General features: G+C 41.3%; 1 protein-coding gene and 1 long non-coding RNA gene across 6 annotated transcripts in view; one reads left to right on the top strand and one right to left on the bottom strand.

Moving 5' to 3' along the window:
- The window catches only part of LOC122554839 (lebercilin-like protein), a 91,675-nt gene that overhangs the window by 41,008 nt on the left and 33,106 nt on the right, over positions 1–17,561 (top strand). For 4 of the 5 annotated variants that reach the window (XM_087992523.1, XM_087992522.1, XM_043700187.2 and 1 more), the window contains one exon: positions 10,505–10,642. The exons of the other annotated variant lie outside the window; for it this stretch is intronic. In XM_087992523.1, coding sequence (XP_087848649.1) covers positions 10,505–10,642 — 138 coding nt within the window. The remainder of the gene's footprint in view (positions 1–10,504; positions 10,643–17,561) is intronic. 5 annotated transcript variants of the gene reach the window in all.
- Positions 8,363–15,515, bottom strand: LOC148148505 (uncharacterized). The gene is made up of 4 exons (XR_015758788.1): positions 15,393–15,515; positions 12,574–12,713; positions 10,979–11,185; positions 8,363–10,519 (listed from the first exon to the last, which is right to left on the bottom strand). It is a non-coding gene; the product is annotated as an uncharacterized LOC148148505 (long non-coding RNA).

The following is a 17,561-nucleotide window of genomic DNA, read 5'->3' as shown; positions in this document are numbered from 1 at the left end:
TTCCCTGGAGTCGGGGAGTCCAGAACTAGAGGGCATAGGTTTAGGGTGAGAGGGGAAAGATATAAAAGAGACCTAAGGGGCAACTTTTTCACGCAGAGGGTGGTAGATGTATGGAATGAGCTGCCAGAGGAAGTGGTGGAGGCTGGTACAATTGCAACATTTAAGCGGCATTTGGATGGGTATATGAATAGGAAGGGTTTGGAGGGATATGGGCCGGGTGCTGGCAGGTGGGACTAGATTGGGTTGGGATATCTGGTCGGCATGGACGGGTTGGACCGAAGGGTCTGTTTCCATGCTGTACATCTCTATGACTCTATGGAGAGTTGGGCGGAAAAGTGGCAGATGGATTTCAATCCAGACAAATGTGAGGTGATGCATTTAGGCAAGACTAATTCTAGAGTGAATTATACAATGAACGGAAGAGCTGTGGGGAACGTTTGATGGGTGGATAGATCTGGGAGTGCAGGTCCATTATACCCTAAAGGTTGCTGCACAGGTGGATAAAGTGGTCAAGAAGGCATATAGTATGCTTTCCTTCATTGGACAGGGTATTGAGTATAAGAGCTGGCAAGTCATGTTAAATTTGAGCAAGAAATTGGTCTGGCCGCATTTAGAATACTGTGTACAGTTCTGGTCGCCACATTACCAAAAGGATGTGGACGCTTTGGAGAGCGTGCAAAGAAGGTTTACGAGGATGTTGTCTGGTATGGAAGGTGCTAGCTATGAAGAGAGGTTGAGTAGGTTAGGATTATTTTCATTAGAAAAAAGGAGGTTGAGGGGGGACCTGATTGAGGTTTACAAAATCATGAAGGATATAGACAGGGTGAATAGAGACAAGCTTTTTCCCAGGGTGAAGGATTCAATCACGAGAGGTCACGCTTTCAAGGTGAGAGGTGGAAACTTTAAGGGGGATATACGCGGCAAGTACTTCACCCAGAGGGTGGTGGGCATCTGGAACACGTTGCCAGCAGAGGTGGTAGAGGCAAGCACGGTAGATTCATTTAAGATGCATCTGGACAAATGCATGAGTAGGTGGGGAGCAGAGGGATACAGATGCTTAGAAATTGGGTGGCAGGTTTAGACAGTGGATTTGGATCGGCTCAGGCTTGGAGGGCCAAAGGGCCTGTTCCTGGGCTGTAAATATTCTTTGTTCTTTGTTCTATTTGTAGCCTCCAGTAAGATCAGAATAAGGTTAAGAGTTTAATGGAATTTTGATGAAATTAATGCAAGAATAATTGATCTCCTGAAGTAGTGATGTGTTCACGGGTGCAATATTCAGGCATCAACGTTTTGAGGTTTAGAAAAAGCAATTAATTTTGATGGACAGGAAAGTCCTAAATCACTGATTATGATGGAAATCAAGTACCTGTTTACTTTTCAATATAATTGTGAAGATTAGCTCATCTTCTGTGAGGTGGAACAATAAATGAAATCAAATTATGAGACTTAAAATTATGTGATCAGAGTTACAAGTAAGGCAGAAACTGAGGTTGAAAAAGATTTTGAACAAAATTCCATTTGTCATTTTTGTACTTTTTAAAGGTTTCAATATTGTTGAATACTGAATTGCCTATCCTCCTTTAATCCATGCTGTATTATGCATCTACAATCCTCAAATTGAGAGAATGGACAATTGATCCATTCACAGGTCCCAGCAGAATGTAAAACTGCAAGAAGATGCTAGGAAGTGTATGAATGTGGTCTGGGTTGATCCCTCCTCTAAGTTCTCCTATTAGAGAAAATCTCAGCCACACTTGAATTCTTCTCCCATGAGTCAGTTGTTTGTAACATGTTTCCATAGGTGTCTTACCTTCCAGTTGCCTTTACATAAAAACAAATGCAAAATACTGCAGATACTGGAAATCTGAGAGATATTCAGTGTATCATAAAAAGACACTGCAGCATTGAATGGTGATCTGCCCATGGATGTTGGTTTATCTATGGCTTTTACAGTGTAGTGGGATATTCTTTCGGTTGCAGTGGGCAAGAATCTAATAACATCCTCTTCACTTCTAAGTTTTACCCCGGATAGTTTCAGATGCAGTTGAATTTCAGTGTTTGAATTCCCAATTAACTGAGAATTTAACCCAACAGTCTGTATTTCCAGAGCAGCGTAGAACACTCCAGGGTAAAGTAGGGAGTGTACACAGAGGGGAGTCATTGAGCAATGAAACTGACAGACTGGGAAGCCTGTGAAGTGTTAAACTGCAAAGCTGTGAAAGATTCATTCTGAAAACCTGATTTTATTACTTTTATGGTGACATACAGCTTTGAGGGGACATACAGGCTGAGAGGGGATCTGATTGAGACGTATAAGATTATTAAAGGATTGGACACTCTGGAGGCAGGAAGCATGTTTCCGCTGATGGGTGAGTCCCAAACCAGAGGACACAGTTTAAAAATAATGGGTAGGCCATTTAGAACAGAGTTGAGGAGAAACTTCTTCACCCAGAGAGTGGTGAGTGTGTGGAATGCTCTGCCTCAGAACGCTGTGGAGGCCAAGTCTCTGGATACTTTCAAGAAAGATTTGGATAGAGCTCTTAAGGATAGTGGAATCAAGGGTTATGGGGATAAGGCAGGAACAGGATACTGATTGAGGATGATCAGCCATGATCATAATGAATGGTGGTGCTGACTCGAAGGGCAGAATGGCCTACTCCTGCACCTATTGTTAATTGTCTATTGTGGAAATTATTTCACTTGTACTGGATTTACTAGACTTAATTTCAACTTTACTGCTCTCAGCCTTCGCTGCAGCTTCGGAACAATTTATACAGCTCTCGCATGGTGTGCAGCATCAGTAGTTAACGTTTTCCACATGACAGAGGGATGGACATCCAGCTAGAAGGATGCAATAGCCCTGCACTGTGTGTACAACAGAGTGTAGACTTCCTTAATAATGATGGAGCAATAGTATTTCAGGAAGCTCAGGCAATCGCACGGGGTTGTTGCTGGCATCTGTAAGGTGACCACAATTGCCAGTGACTGTCAAGATAATCTCAGCCCTGAGTTTCTTTGTCTCCAGCTCCTTCCAAGATCTGAATGGTGATACATTTCAAAATATGTTGTTAAGTGCACCTCGTGGGTCGTTGACACCTCATTTTCCATGGACAACACTTATGTTCACTTTGCTGCAGGTGAGGCAGTTAACCAAGAGGGCTGTCAGTTTCACTGCAGCGATTGGATCCCATCAGGTATAGGGCATGATTGACATCCACATGCAGCAGTCAAAATGTCCTCAAATCAGCCTCAAGTGTTCATCAATTTCATAGGATTTCACTCTCTATGTTCAGATTGTTTGTTTGTTTGTCTGTTTGTTTGTTTGTGTTAACTGGAGGGTTTGCAGAAATACCTGTAAGATATCCTGGGAGATATCATCATTTGTCCAGCAATTACATTTCTCAAAGGCCTTTGCCTCTTCATTGAGTGTCAGCAGCTCTGTGGAGACAAGGGCAATCCTCTGGCTGATGACTCATGTACACACAAATGACAGGAGAAATTCAGCAAGTGCCACATAATCACAAGGATGATGATGATGATGTTGATGCAGGATGCCACAGAGTTGCTGAATATGCATGGCCTACCACTCAGTAGATCCTTTGAGTTTGCCTCATTTCAGGTCACCAGAATGGCTGTGATCTACTATACCCTTCACAACATCACACTGCAGAGAGGAATTGAGCAGTGCAAAAAAAATGGTTTTCAAGAAGAAGGAAGAGGATATGACCTTGATTTCAGCAACTTCTTTCTCTTAGCTGCCAGGTACCTAGAAAAGTTCATCGTCTAATCTGTGTGCATGAAGGTATCTGAGTGTATCATCTGAGCCTCTGTATCTCCCTCAAAACACCAAAGCATAATTCATTTGAATAAAAATCCACCTCCTTCCCATTAAAGTTGACCATATCATCCACCTTCAGACAAAAGAAGGCAGCATGCAGACTTCTATGAAAAGTATAAGAAGTAGGAGCATCTTGAGAAGATTTCTCACTGCCATGTGCTCTCTTTCTATTTTCACTCATAACCTGTTTGAACATTCCTGTGAACGAATAGCTAGAAAGTACGTGACTGCACAACAGTGCGGCATTGGCCCACCATGTTCCTTCATCCTTTGTAAAGAGCAGTGTGAGGGTGCATGCCAACATGCACTTAGGTGGCCATCTGTATCTGATTCCCATATAGGTGATCAATCTTTTCATAAGGATGGTGAGATATCACAGCACTCAGGGTAAGGATGCACACTGATTCTGAAAGCATAGCTAATTCCCATTGCTGCTCTCCCAGAAGTCTTTAGTGCATTACCTAAGCTGGGCTTAGGGTATCCATTGGAGACACTCCACTTCTGGCACCGCTGCCAGGACCACTGATGTTCATCTGTGATGTGCAGTGTCACATTCCACCCCACCTGTCTCTGATGTAGTCTCCACCAAGGTATCTACACTGGTGGAGGTGCACATGAATTGTGACAATGTATCCTCAGAATTCTTGGCTTCATCCTGCAGCCACTCCATGACAATATTTGAAGGAATTATGGGAAATCAAAGGCATGACTTAGTGCTGAGATGCAGAAAGGATTCAAACTTGATGTGGTGCATGGCATGAGATTTCTATTTGTGGTAGTGTCAATTCAACATTATGATTTTTAAGTGATCAATTGCAAAGTAATGCCTAACACTGTCACCAAGTCAGTAGCCAACCCCACATTCCATTGCCAATATCAATACTTGTGCCACAATGCGAATTTCCAGGACAATCCCCTCCAGTGTGGTAGTGGTGGTTCAGGATGCAGACCTACAATCCCCACCACACCTTCCAGAACTCTCTGGAGTTTTGTATTCTTCCCCTACAAAAGTACAAATCAGAGAGTTATGAATGTGAGAAGTGGAATGTGTATTGAAGATCCAATGATAATATATGAGGAAGGAGGGTAAACGGCATTTTCATGAGGTTGAGTGTGAATATTCGCTGTTTCTTTGGAGATCTGAGGAGGTGTGTGGAGAAACAGAAATTTGGAGTGCATTGGTCAAAAGAGTGCTGTAGAGAAGAATGCTAAGGAATTCAGTTGGATACCAACTGATAAAGGCATTACACTCACTTTTCCTGGCTGCATGAGGACAGTAAACCATTTCGAACACTGTATCCATTTCCTGAGCACCACACTGTTGCTGTACGCAGATGCCATTACTTCCAATCATGTCTTTTGGAAAGTCACTTCCTCACACCACTGAGGAAGCAGCATGTCCCTTCTGGCACTCACTACCTCCAACATGACCACCAGGAAGTGACCTAGAACCCAATGGGGAAACCTTGCCAGAACTTCCGACCATGTTTTTCCCTGTTGTGGTTCTGTTTGCCGAGCTGGAAATTTGTGTTGCAGACATTTCCTCCCCTGTCTAGGTGACATCCTCAGTGCTTGGGAGCCTCCTGTGAAGCACTTCTGTGTTGTTATCTCCGGCATTTATTGTGGTTTGTCTCTGCTGCTTCCGGTTGTCCATTCCAGCTGTCCACTGCAGTGGCTGGTATATTGAGTCCAGGTTGATGTGTTTGTTGATAGAATCTGTGGATGAGTGCCATGCCTCTAGGAATTCCCTGGCTGTTCTCTGTTTGGCTTGTCCTATAATAGTAGTGTCGTCTCAGTCGAACTCATGTTGCTTGTCATCTGGGTGTGTGGCTACTAAGGATAGCTGGTCGTGTCGTTTCGTGGCTAGTTGGTGTTCATGAATACGGATCGTTAGCTGTCCTCCTGTTTGTCCTATGTAGTGTTTTGTGGAGTCCTTGCATGGGATTTTGTGCACTACATTGATTTTGCTCATGGTGGGTATCGGGTTCTTTGTCCTGGTGAGTTGTTATCTGAGAGTGGTTGTTGGTTTGTGTGCTGTTATGAGTCCTAGTGGTTGTAGTAGTCTGGCTGTCAGTTCAGAAATGTTCTTGATGTATGGTAACGTGGCTAGTCCTTTGGGTTGTGGCGTGTCCTCGTTCCATTGTCTTTCCCTTAAGCATCTGTTGATGAAATTGCGGGGGTATCCGTTTTCGGTGAATACATTGTAGAGGTGTTCTTCCTCTTTTTGCAGTTCAGGTGTGCTGCAGTGTGTTGTGGCCCTTTTGAACAGTGTCTCGATGCAACTTCTTTTGTGTGTGTTGGGGTGGTTGCTTTCATAGTTCGGGACTTGGTCTGTGTGTGTGGCTGTATACCTTTGTGGTGAATTTTCCGTTTGGTGTTCTCTGTACCGTCACGTCTAGGAATGGGAGTTGGTTGTCCTTTTCTTCCTCTCTAGTGAATCGGATTCCTGTTAGTGTGGCGTTGATGATCTGGTGTGTGTTTTCTATTTCTGTGTTTTTAATAATTACAAAGGTGTCATCCACATATCTGACCCAGAGTTTGGGTTGAATTTGGAGTAAGACTGTTTGTTCTAATCTTTGCATTACCGCTTCTGCTATGAGTCCAGAGATGGGTGAGCCCATGGTTGTGCCGTTGATTTGTTCATATATTTGGTTGTTGAATGTGAAGTGTGTTGTGGGGCACAGGTCCAGTCGTTTGAGTATGCCGTCTTTGTTGATAGGTTCCCCGTCTTGTTGTCTGTTCTGTATGTCCAGCAGGTTGGCTATTGTTTCTCTGGCTAGGTGAATAGTGCCATTACATCAAATGAGACCATAGTTTCTGCCTTGTCTATGTGTATATTTCTGATGATGTCCAAGAATTGTTCTATGTTCTATGTTCTAATTCCTGTGTTTGACTGTACAGCACGTCTGGATCCGCTGTTTCAGTTTATGTTGTAGTTCTTTAGCCAGTTTGTGTGATGGTGTCCCAGGTAGCGATACGATGGGTCTGAGTGGGATGTCTGGTTTGTGCACTTTAGGTAGTCCATAGAATCTGGGGGTGGTGTTGCTTTCAGGTTTCATTCTCTGTAGGTCAAACTTGGTTATCTGTCTGTATTTTTGCAGGTTCCTCAGTGTGTTGTTTATCCTATTTGTGAGCTGTGGGGTGGGTCAAACTCCCTCTTTTGGTATCTGCAAGTAGTTTTTGCGCTTTCTGGATGTACTCTGCTTTGTCCAGGATAACCATCATTCTGCCTTTGTCTGCTGGTAATATGATTATGTTCTTATCACTTCTTAGTGTTTTTAGTGCTTCCCTCTCCTTGGTGTTGAGGTTGTGTGTTTGTCTTTTCCTTGTTATCAGGGGTACGATACTTTGTCTCACTATTTGTTATGTCTCTTCTGTCAGTCCATTGTTTCTGAGTGTGCATTCTAGTGCTGCTAGGAAGTCTGCTGTCTTGGCGTCCCTGTGGTTATAGTTGAGTCCCTTGGCCAATATTGTTCCTTCCGTGTCTGTGAGCTGTCTGTGGGAGAGGTTTCTAACCCAGGTGTGTGTTGTGGTGTCCTCTCTGTTGTGTGTTAGTTTGGCCATTTGTTTTCTTTTAGTGCCGTTTTTTTGCAGTGTAGTCTTAGTAGCCACACGCGCAGATGACAAGCAACATGAGTTCGACTGGGACAACACTACTATTATAGGACAAGCCAAACAGAGAACAGCCAGGGAATTCCTAGAGGCATGGCAATCATCCACAGATTCTATCAACAAACACATCGACCTGGACCCAATATACCGGCCACTGCAGCGGACAGCTGGAACGGACAACCGGAAGCGGCAGAGACAAACCACTATAAATGCCGGAGGAAACAACACAGAAGCGCTTCACAGGAGGCTCCCAAGCACTGAGGATGTCACCTAGACAGGAGACGAAACGTCTGCAACACAAATTCCCAGCTCGGCAAACAGAACCGTAACAACGAGCACCCGAGCTACAAATCTTCTCACAAACTTTGATGTTTTTCCCTTTTGAATCAGGGTTTCTTGCACAGTCATTGCCAGGATTCTTTTAAAGAAAGAACCTTTCATTGACATATGAGGACTGTCATCAGTCCAACGTTCTGTGACTGGTTGGGTTAATGGAGAAAATGGATGCTAACATTATGGCATTGTTAAAGATCTCTTCAATTACCATTCTCTCTGCTGCATTTGGATCTGTACAGATAAAATGTGCCAAATAAATGTGAACATCTCACACTTTACTGTATTGCAAAATAATAATACATTGCTGTACATGCTGAAGCAATAGTAATTAGGTAATTGCATTTTTCCATCTTTATTTCATCCACAAATTTTAAAAATATAAAGCAGGGTAGGTTTCGGTGCTTCATTAGTCATTAATTATACTTCCATATAGATTGAAAACATAGAATCCCGACAGTGTGAAAGCAGGCCATTTGGCCCCATCGAGTCCACAGCAATCCTCCAAAGAGCATCCCACCCAGACCCACCTCATCTCTGTAACCCTTCACTTTTCATGGCTAATCCACTTAGCCTGCACATCCCTGGACACTACAGACAATTTAGCATTGCCAATCTTTGGACTGTGGGAGGAAAATGCGGCACCCAGAGAAAACCCATGCAGATATGGAGAGAATGTGCAAACTCCATACAGCCAATCACCCAAGGCTGGAACTGAGTTCCCTGGTGCTTTGAGACAGTAATACCAACCATTGAGCTACTGTGCCACCCCTAATATTTTTCAATTTTATCTTGTCTCATAATCATTGTACAAAACACTCTTGTGCCAATACAAAACACAGATTACATGCATGATTAAGTAGCTTCTGTCTACCACTCACACAAACCCTGCCAAATGCTAAAAGAACAATTCAATTGTGCTCCAGGGAATTTTTTCATTACACACTAGCTGACATAATTGTCACTTTTGATACATATATTTTCCATTATTCATCGATTATAATGGGAATGCATGCAATTATTGAAGCTTGTGTCAATCACAATAAAATATGGTAAGGTTATCAAGCAGGTACCATATTATTTGTTGTGCGCTCACAATAGGTTTGAGATTTGTCAAATGTGTTTTGTTCAGGGCTCATACAATCCCATAGAGACATTCGCTTTATCAATTTGAACTGGATTTGATCACTGTAGTGAAAGTACAGTGCTCTAATGGAATAGTGTTTAATGCTTTTTACTTTACTACTTACTTATATAGCAAATTATCTTTACTTAGTACCTCCATGTTCCAGCATATAAACCCTTCTATAACTTCCAGATTGTGAGATATGAGAACAGATCTTAAACATTTGCATTTTTATCAATTGTTTGTGGTATGTGAGTATTGCTGACTGAACCAGCATTTATTATCCATCCGTAATTGCCTTTGAGAAAGTGGTGGTGAACTCTTTTCTTGAACTGCTTTAGTGCATGTGGTGCAGTTACACTCGCATCGCTGTTATGGAGGGATTCTCAGGATTTTGAACCAGTGACAGTGAAGGAGCAGTGAATGTGTTTTGGAGATGGACTTTGAAGCGCATTTGCTGTTCTTGTCCTTCTTGATAGTTGAAGACATATGTTTGGAAGGTGATGTCGAAAGGCCCTTGGTGAGTTCCTGCAGGGATCTTGTAGATGGCACACACTGTTGCTGCAGTTTACCGACGGCGGAGGAAATGATGTTTCGGGTGGTGTATAGGCACCAATCATACATGCTGGAAGACTTTGAGCTTCTTGAGTGTTCTTACATTCTTGGAGCAGCATTCATTCAGACATGCAGAAAGGAAATCAGGAGCTGGCATCACCTTTTAGTTGGGACTAAAACTTTGCACGGCCAAACACCACCTCCCATATTTATGAGTGTGATTCTACTTCAGTGAGATTAATATGTAATCCTCCCATCTTGTATCCCCTATACCATTACGACTAAAATTTATCTGATATGTTTCTGAACCCTTTGTTTGAAGGAGCTCACCTAAAATATTTTTAAGTTGTTTCCCCATCGGGTGTTGCCCAGAAGATGCACAAGCCTACAGGGTTCCAAGTCTTTTGTTTACAATACATCATTATCAGGTTATATAGAGGAATTGTTAAAAAGAAATCTTGGAGTGTGTTCTAGGAACATTGAAAACAAGTAAAATTGATACCAAGAGACTTAGTTATCTTATACATGCGCAGCTGTAAAACACTGCATTCTAATCAACTGTGCCATACTTTGCACTTGCTAGTCATTGCTTTGCCAATCCACAGAACCAGACAGATTGGAAAGATCCAGAATCAATTTCTAGTTGGTGCTAAGTTGGTTGATCAAAGAAGACATGTTGAGAAGGGCACTAAAATTAATCTGATCACACAGTCTTGACAAGGTTTTTAGCTCCTGATTCCTATGCATTAATTGCTACTGGAAAATGTGGATTACGGACATTGGGTAAAGACAGATTTGGGAGAGACACAACACAATGGTTGTCATGTCCCCATGATAGAATAGTCCACATGTCACACTATGTTCATGTATAGTTCGATCAGCCATGGCATCAAATGGTTGCTGGTGCCTGTGGAATCATTCCATTTGATGAGTCTGCATCTTCAGGAACGGAAGAGATGTATGAACATAAAATGTTGTCTTCATTGGCAAATATCCCATAATTTTCCTGCAGGTGCTCATTTTGTTCACTGTGTCTTTAGGACCTGGAGAAAATTCTGGAATTAAAAAGTAAAAGTTTCAATCATCAGCTGGCTGCAGAACACAGAAAGACACAGGAGGCCCTTGATCTGGCAAAGAAGCTAGAACTGGAGCAACGCACCCTGAATCAAATGCTGACGGTATTGCTTTAACTGACCCATTGTATCATCATTGGTTTGTTTAAAACTTCAACAATGAACAATGAAGCATAATGTTAATTTTTTTAAAAATAAACATATTTTAGATCCAGAATGTCAAAACAATCCCAAACAAATTAAGTTTACGAGAAAAGAAGGCCTAATCAGTACAGTGAAAAGCAAAATTAATTAATTATTGTCCTTCATTTTTTCTAAACAGAAACCAATGCCGACCTCCACCATCATCCCCTAGGTCCTCTTCCTCTCAAACTGTCCCTCGCCACCCCACCCTTCACTCTACTCACTCAGGAAATTTCCAACAACTCTTCCATGTCTCACCGAAGTGACCATTATTCCCTTAGTTCAATTGTCCAGTTGTTGTCATAGTTTGTTCCTTGTTGGGTATCATATCTAGTCCTTTGCCTTTCCTTATTCAATGTCCAAACACATTCCAGTAACAGTCATTGCAAAATGATCAGGAGGAAGAACTCTGCCTGACCTTTCTCTTTTTAAGGCCAATGATAGCAGCAATGTCAGAGACGTGTCCTGGAAATTGTAATGAATGATAATGAATACATTAGCAAATAATATCTCAGAATAACCTTTCAGTAAGCAGTATGTATATGTGGAGATACATGACTGTCCTTCACCTATAATATTCAACCTCATCATGTTGAAATCCCATAAATCACGTTGTGCAATATTTGAGTAATTGTGTTAAGAAAAAGTATTATTTAAATTAATATCATCTTTCAGACAAAGTAAATTAGTTGCTTGAAGGTTGTTTTCCCTTGAGCATAGAAGTAGCACACCTCTCCCATACTCCAAGTGCAGAGAGAAAAGTGGCAATTAGCCTATGCCATCTCCCTCTCTATTTTAATGCAGTCTCACAGACATGGATTAGTTTGCAACAATCCAGAGTGAATGGTGGCATTTGTCTCATCTGGCAGACTTACAGTCAGGATATTTATTTACTTATTGCAGTTGTTCAAAAGAAAAGCTGGAAAAAATGTAATTTATTTTCACATTATTAGTCCTAAGATGTACTACTTTTTAGAATTTTCTGTCTGGACTGCATCGTTACCAGGCTGTTTGACCTATTGCAAGAATTACAGGTAAATTACATCCCTGTTCTCAGCTGGCATCCACAATATGGGCTGAACTCTACCAGAAATTGGCTAAATTGGCATCCCACTCATCATATACTCCCACTCACCACAGGTGGAGGTACTGGCCACTGCCAGAACCTCCCAGGATTCCTGGCACTGATGCCAACTTCAAAGCCCAGCTATGCACCTGGTCAAGTGCTGTCTACGCCCCATCAACTCTGCCAGACATGTCAGGCAGAGGGAAATTGGTCCCACTTTGGTGTCAGCCACCTGGAGACCTTGGTGGCTGGGGTTGAGTGAGTGTGTGGTTTCTGCTCATGGAATGTGTCCTCACATGTTGGTGCCTGGTTTCCAAGATGGAGGGTAGGAGGAGCAGTGACAAACTGGAGTTGCCAAATAACTGTTCTGAGATTCATTCCAGGAAATGTTGTTTCTATCTGATGGGTGAGAAAATGGGAAACTGCATGTCAATGAGGTGAAATGATATAATAATGAGGATGTTAATGCTTGCACACAGGCCTCTCGCTGTTTACGGCAAAAATATTGTCTCACATTCAATACTGGGTTAGACGTTTTCCTCTTTGAAGAGATGAATCTCTTTACTGTTAATCTCACATAATTGTCCCAACTTTCTCACCAATACCATGTTGTTCAGGCATTGGAAAGATTCTACTGTGTATTTTATGACCAGGTCACTACATTGCATTTGAGAGTGACTGTGTTGCTCATCTTAGAGATAGTGAAGCAAGTTCTGGTACTCCGAGATTGTGCATCTGGTATCAATTAACTCAGCCTCAACCAGAGAGAGATCCTGGCCATCCTTACCTATAAGTTTCAGTCTTCTCACATCATGCAGTGCATTTACCCACTGAAGGTGACTTATTTGATCTCTTTTCATTTCTAAACATCTGCTTCTTGTTGCTGTAGTATAATTTGTCATCAATGTGTTGTTTTTTGTTTGAATCCTGTTCAATGGAAAAATACAGCTGTTACTTTAACTTCAAGTCACTTAAAATGAAATTGCCCAGTGCCTTCACTATTTCACAATGTTTTTACATATTAAACCAAACAAAAACTTATCAGTAACAAAATATACTTGTGTTTATTGAATGGAGGTACTCTCAAAGAATAGGGATGATGAGCATTCTGATTGCTTTAGTATGGGAACAGCACTCAGATACTGGTCTAATTCTTGAACCTTAAATTCTAGGATCACTGATGGCTCAGTAAGAATAACTGAATAATCTGGAGAGCTGAAAGACTCCGTAATCAATTCCTAGTCTGTGAGCAGTTTGCTCTGATTATTGTTGGTCAGCACTGGACCTTCTCTAAACGGCCAACTTAGTCTGGACAAAGTGATCCAATATTCTCACTGCTGAATTTTGCTCAGCCAGCTCTGCTGGATGTGTGTGCATGTGTGTTTCAATGTTTGGGTTTAAGGATACCATGCTGAGTCCCTTCAGAGCTTGGCTGAAATAAGTTCCATTAACATTGACTTTATTTGGCTCTAATGTTTCCAACAGATTCTGGTTTAACTGGCAACAGATAGAATTTCCAAAAGGTAAATAATGGGCTTTTGGGAGAGTTGAGTGGGAGTGGAGGTGGCTTGGGTTGAACCACCCTTTCTGAAGATGTCTTAGCTACTGCTTCTAAAATGAGTACTTTACACAGTGTTGGGGACTTGTGCACCCAGTGAAGTTAAATATAATTGCCTCCACTCAGGTACTCTGCCCATGGGGCCCTGGCAAGTGGACCCGATCCCAAAGAGGTGTCAATCAACATGCTAGCATTTCCTTGCTCAGAATTTTGATCTAATGTTTGAACCTTAAATTCTAGAATCACTGATGGCTCAGTAAGAATAACTGAATAATCTGGAGAGCTGAAAGACTCCATGATTAATTCCTAGTCTGTGAGCAGTTTGCTCTGATTATAGTTGGTCAGCATTGGATCTTCTCTAAATGGTCAGCTTAGTCTGGACAAAGTGATCCAATATTCTCACTGCTGAATTTTGCTCAGCCAGCTCTGCTGAAATGAAAAGGGACAGGAAAGATTATTCCCTTTGACATGGAAGAGTAGCAAACATTGTATCATTTGGTTTATTGGGGCTGTTTTGGGGATATTCCCTACACTTAAACCCAATGTGTAAGTAATGTACATGTCAGCTTTCTGATTTTAGATTAAAAAGGCATAGTTTACACATAATTCAGCAAGTTGTCATTGCATGGATGGAATTGAAGCATGGACTTCTAGGTGTGAGAATAGAAGTATGCTCTTTGGAATTTTTCCAGCTCAATTCATGAAGCCTGTTTGTTTAAGATGCATCCAAAATAACAGGAGGGAATGTGAGTTTGCATTACAGTGTATACATTCTTCATGCAATACTACATTGAGGCAGTATTTTCACTAGCGTTAACACAAGAAATTTATACAAACAAACCTGTTCAGTGTAATAAGTCACACAAGACCAGGTTATAGTCTAACAAGTTTATTTGAAATCACAAGCTTTCAGAACTGCTTCTTCATCAGGTGAAGTGAGAGAGAAGTGCACCAGAATTCAACCACAAACTCCAAAGTGTCAGCAGTGAGCCCAATGAGCCAAACAATGAACCAGAACAGTTGACAGAGAGGTCCACAATGCAGCAATCAAAAAAGAGAGTCAAATTGTACCCCTCCAGAAGGCCACTGCCCTAGGCACGTGTGCTTTCCTCCACTTCACTTGAAAAACTTGTGATTTCAAATAAACCTGTTGGACAATAACCTGGTGTTGTGTAACATCTGCCTTTGTCCACCCTAGTCCAATAACAGCAACTCCACATCATGGCTACTTATCAACATATATGAAAGTTTCATTTGGTTCAGGGGATCTAAGAGGCCATTGCTTATACATCACTGATAAGAAGGCATCATTATTTTCTTAGTAATGTAAAATTAGAAAAGTACTTGTTCACTAAAATCATTGCATTTTTGTCAGCTCTGTTCAAAGTTGGAATGGAGAGTCTGAAGCACAGTTAGAACAGATCTTTGAGATAGGAATTTGAGGCTGCAAATATAATTAAAAATAATTCTGAATCTAAAACATGTATTGTACAGGGCTGGGAAAGAGAAATTAACAAATTGTCTCAATTTGTTTTCATTCGAATTCCTAGTAATTTACTCTCCTTTTTGCTTCTTTGCGAATCAGATTCCGAGTCATGTACACTAGGATGACTCCACATGTAGTTCCTGAAGGATGCTAAGGGAGGCAGCAATAATCTGCAAAACTGTCCTCAACATTCCATGAGGCTGAAAGGAAACAATCTGCTAAGGTTCATATTCCACTCAGTGTGAGCGATTGCCAGGTGAAAGGTTCTAGTGTGGATGTCAGTTCAGATACACGATCTGGCTCAGATGTTATTCCTCCCTCAGTGCCAAATGGCACATTACTACTGTCGACTTTAGGGCGTTGGTAATCACAGTTACCTAATATAGACAGCCAACAATTTATTGCAATTTTCTGACAGTTTTTTAAGAAGCAGCAGTTTAGATAAGCTACATTAGTTAATTAGATAAAGAAAATAAATTGTCATCAGGAATCTCTCACTAAGGAGAATGATTGTCACCTAGGAAATTCCATGTCACTGGCCATGGAGTCTATGGGTCTTTACCTGGCGATTGAGCCTGATTGTAGAGCCACATCTCCAACAACACTTTTCGCAGGTATTTCTGGGAGGCCGAAGTGGTTCAAGATTGCTATTTCCTCCAGGTAGACATCTTGTGTGGGACATCTGTAACAGAGGAGTGATGTTTCACATCAGCAGAAACATGGTCCTTGACAGAAAGTAGATCCAGTTCCATTGACAAGGAAGCCTCGATGACTAGGGATCGGCCTCCTGCTGAAGCCTTCATCTGCCATCGCAGCTGTTGATATCACACAAATATCTTCCACTTGGATCACTGTTGAGGATTTGTTTTGTTTTGGATTGCACTCTGACCGTACTGTCATGGATGGCCTTGCCAAGAATTGAGAACTCCTGACAGCATCACACTTGGGATCAACAGAACACTCAAGTCTCTCCACAGGAAGGAAGAAAGGAAGGAAGAAAGGAAACATATTACCAGTGACTTTGGAAGCACTTTACCGGTCCCAGAGCTCCCATAGAATGGAGGATTAGAGGCAACGCATTCCTATATCCCAGTGGTCCAAAGCCATTTTGTGATGGTCTTTGCTTGTCTTCAGTGGTCATGGTACTAATAATTTTTCATTTTCCCTCAGGCTGATATAAAGGAATTCCTGATCTTGTCCTAGGTGTGGCTCATCTCGCTGGATCTTCTTGTCCTTCCTCCCCACACCTTCCCTGTTAATTTAAAACTTACATTGGGAATTGGCCATCAATGCTATGTCAATGACCAATTTAAACCCTCTTCATGAATGGCCATGGGACAGCTACTAATGAGTCAAATGACCATTGACCCCTTAAATGCATCCATTTAAAGGTTAGTTTTCATTCTTTCTTAGGCCAAAACCTTATTTCAAGACATTACGTTGATAATGGAGTAGGTAGTGCATGAGTCAAGACTTTGATTCTTATGACTTCTCTGTTTTCGTATAGAAATATACTTATTTGCAGAAGGCTGGTTACTAATGCTACAGTTATAAGAGGCCTTATACTACATAGGAAATTTCAAATTTGGAATGCTGAATTAACACTGATTTAATCCAATTTACCCCACCCCAAAAACACTGTTCAATCTTATATTAGAACATTACACACTGGATAAGATACCAGAAGAATTACTAATTTGTATTGAAACAAAGAGGAGAAAAAGGGGTAGAAAAAGACTATATAGAACTTAAAGTGGCTGCTAATCCTGCAACTTTGAAACCAGTCCAATATTCAGCAGTATTGTGGCTAATCCGATGCACTCACAGCCCTTAACTCCTTCATCTAACAAATATTTGCCAAGCTTAACTTGAATTAATTCAGTGACACAGCCATCATTGCTTTCTGATGAAGAGAATTTCACTAACTAATGACCCTCTCAGAAAAGTAAAAACTCTTGTCACCTCAGTCTAACAGGGAGATCAATTATTCTCAAACTGTGTGCCTGTATTCACTCTTTCAGCTCCCCTAACAATCTAATATACTTCAATAAGGTCACTTCTTATTCTTCTAAACTTCACTGGGTATAAGCCCAATCTATTCAATCTTTCTCATAAGCCCATTATCCCATGAATATGTCAAATGAACCTTCTCTGAACTGTTTCTAACATAAAACTGATTTAATTATCCAAATGAAACCAAAACTGTAGAGTGCATTAGATATGGTCTTACCACGGTTCTGTGCAGCTTCAGTAAATATTCCCTACTCCTTGCAATAAATGACAGCATCCCATTTGCTTTTCCTAATTACTTGCTACACTTGAAAATAACTTTTCTAATTTGTGCAGCAGAATTCTGACCTCTCTCCACTGCAATATTCTGTTTTGTCCTTTACTTTTTCATGGGCATGGCCACCTTTTATTGCCTTGAACTGAATGGAGGAAGTTAGGAGTTAACCTTACTTCTGTGGGCTTGGAGTTGCATGTAAGCCAATCCAGGTAAGGATGTCAGATTTCCTTCTCAAAGGGCATTAGTGAACCAAACGGGATGTAAAATAGTCAATGGTAGTTAACATGATCACCACTATTGAGACTATGTTCCATATTTATTAATTAAATTCAAATTCTGCCAGCTGCTAACTTTTGTCCCAGAGGAATAGCCCTGGGTCTTTGGATCTCTCTTCATTTAAATAATAAACTGCTATTGGAAATAGTTCATATTTTCCCAAATCAT

The sequence above is a fragment of the Chiloscyllium plagiosum genome, unplaced genomic scaffold, assembly GCF_037043375.1.
Source record: "Chiloscyllium plagiosum isolate Xiang-an unplaced genomic scaffold, Cpla_swu_hap1 HiC_scaffold_12, whole genome shotgun sequence".
Classification (NCBI taxonomy): Eukaryota; Metazoa; Chordata; class Chondrichthyes; order Orectolobiformes; family Hemiscylliidae; genus Chiloscyllium; species Chiloscyllium plagiosum.
The sequence above is the reverse complement of the archived record's forward strand: the minus strand, read 5'-3'. Positions and strand labels throughout refer to the sequence as shown.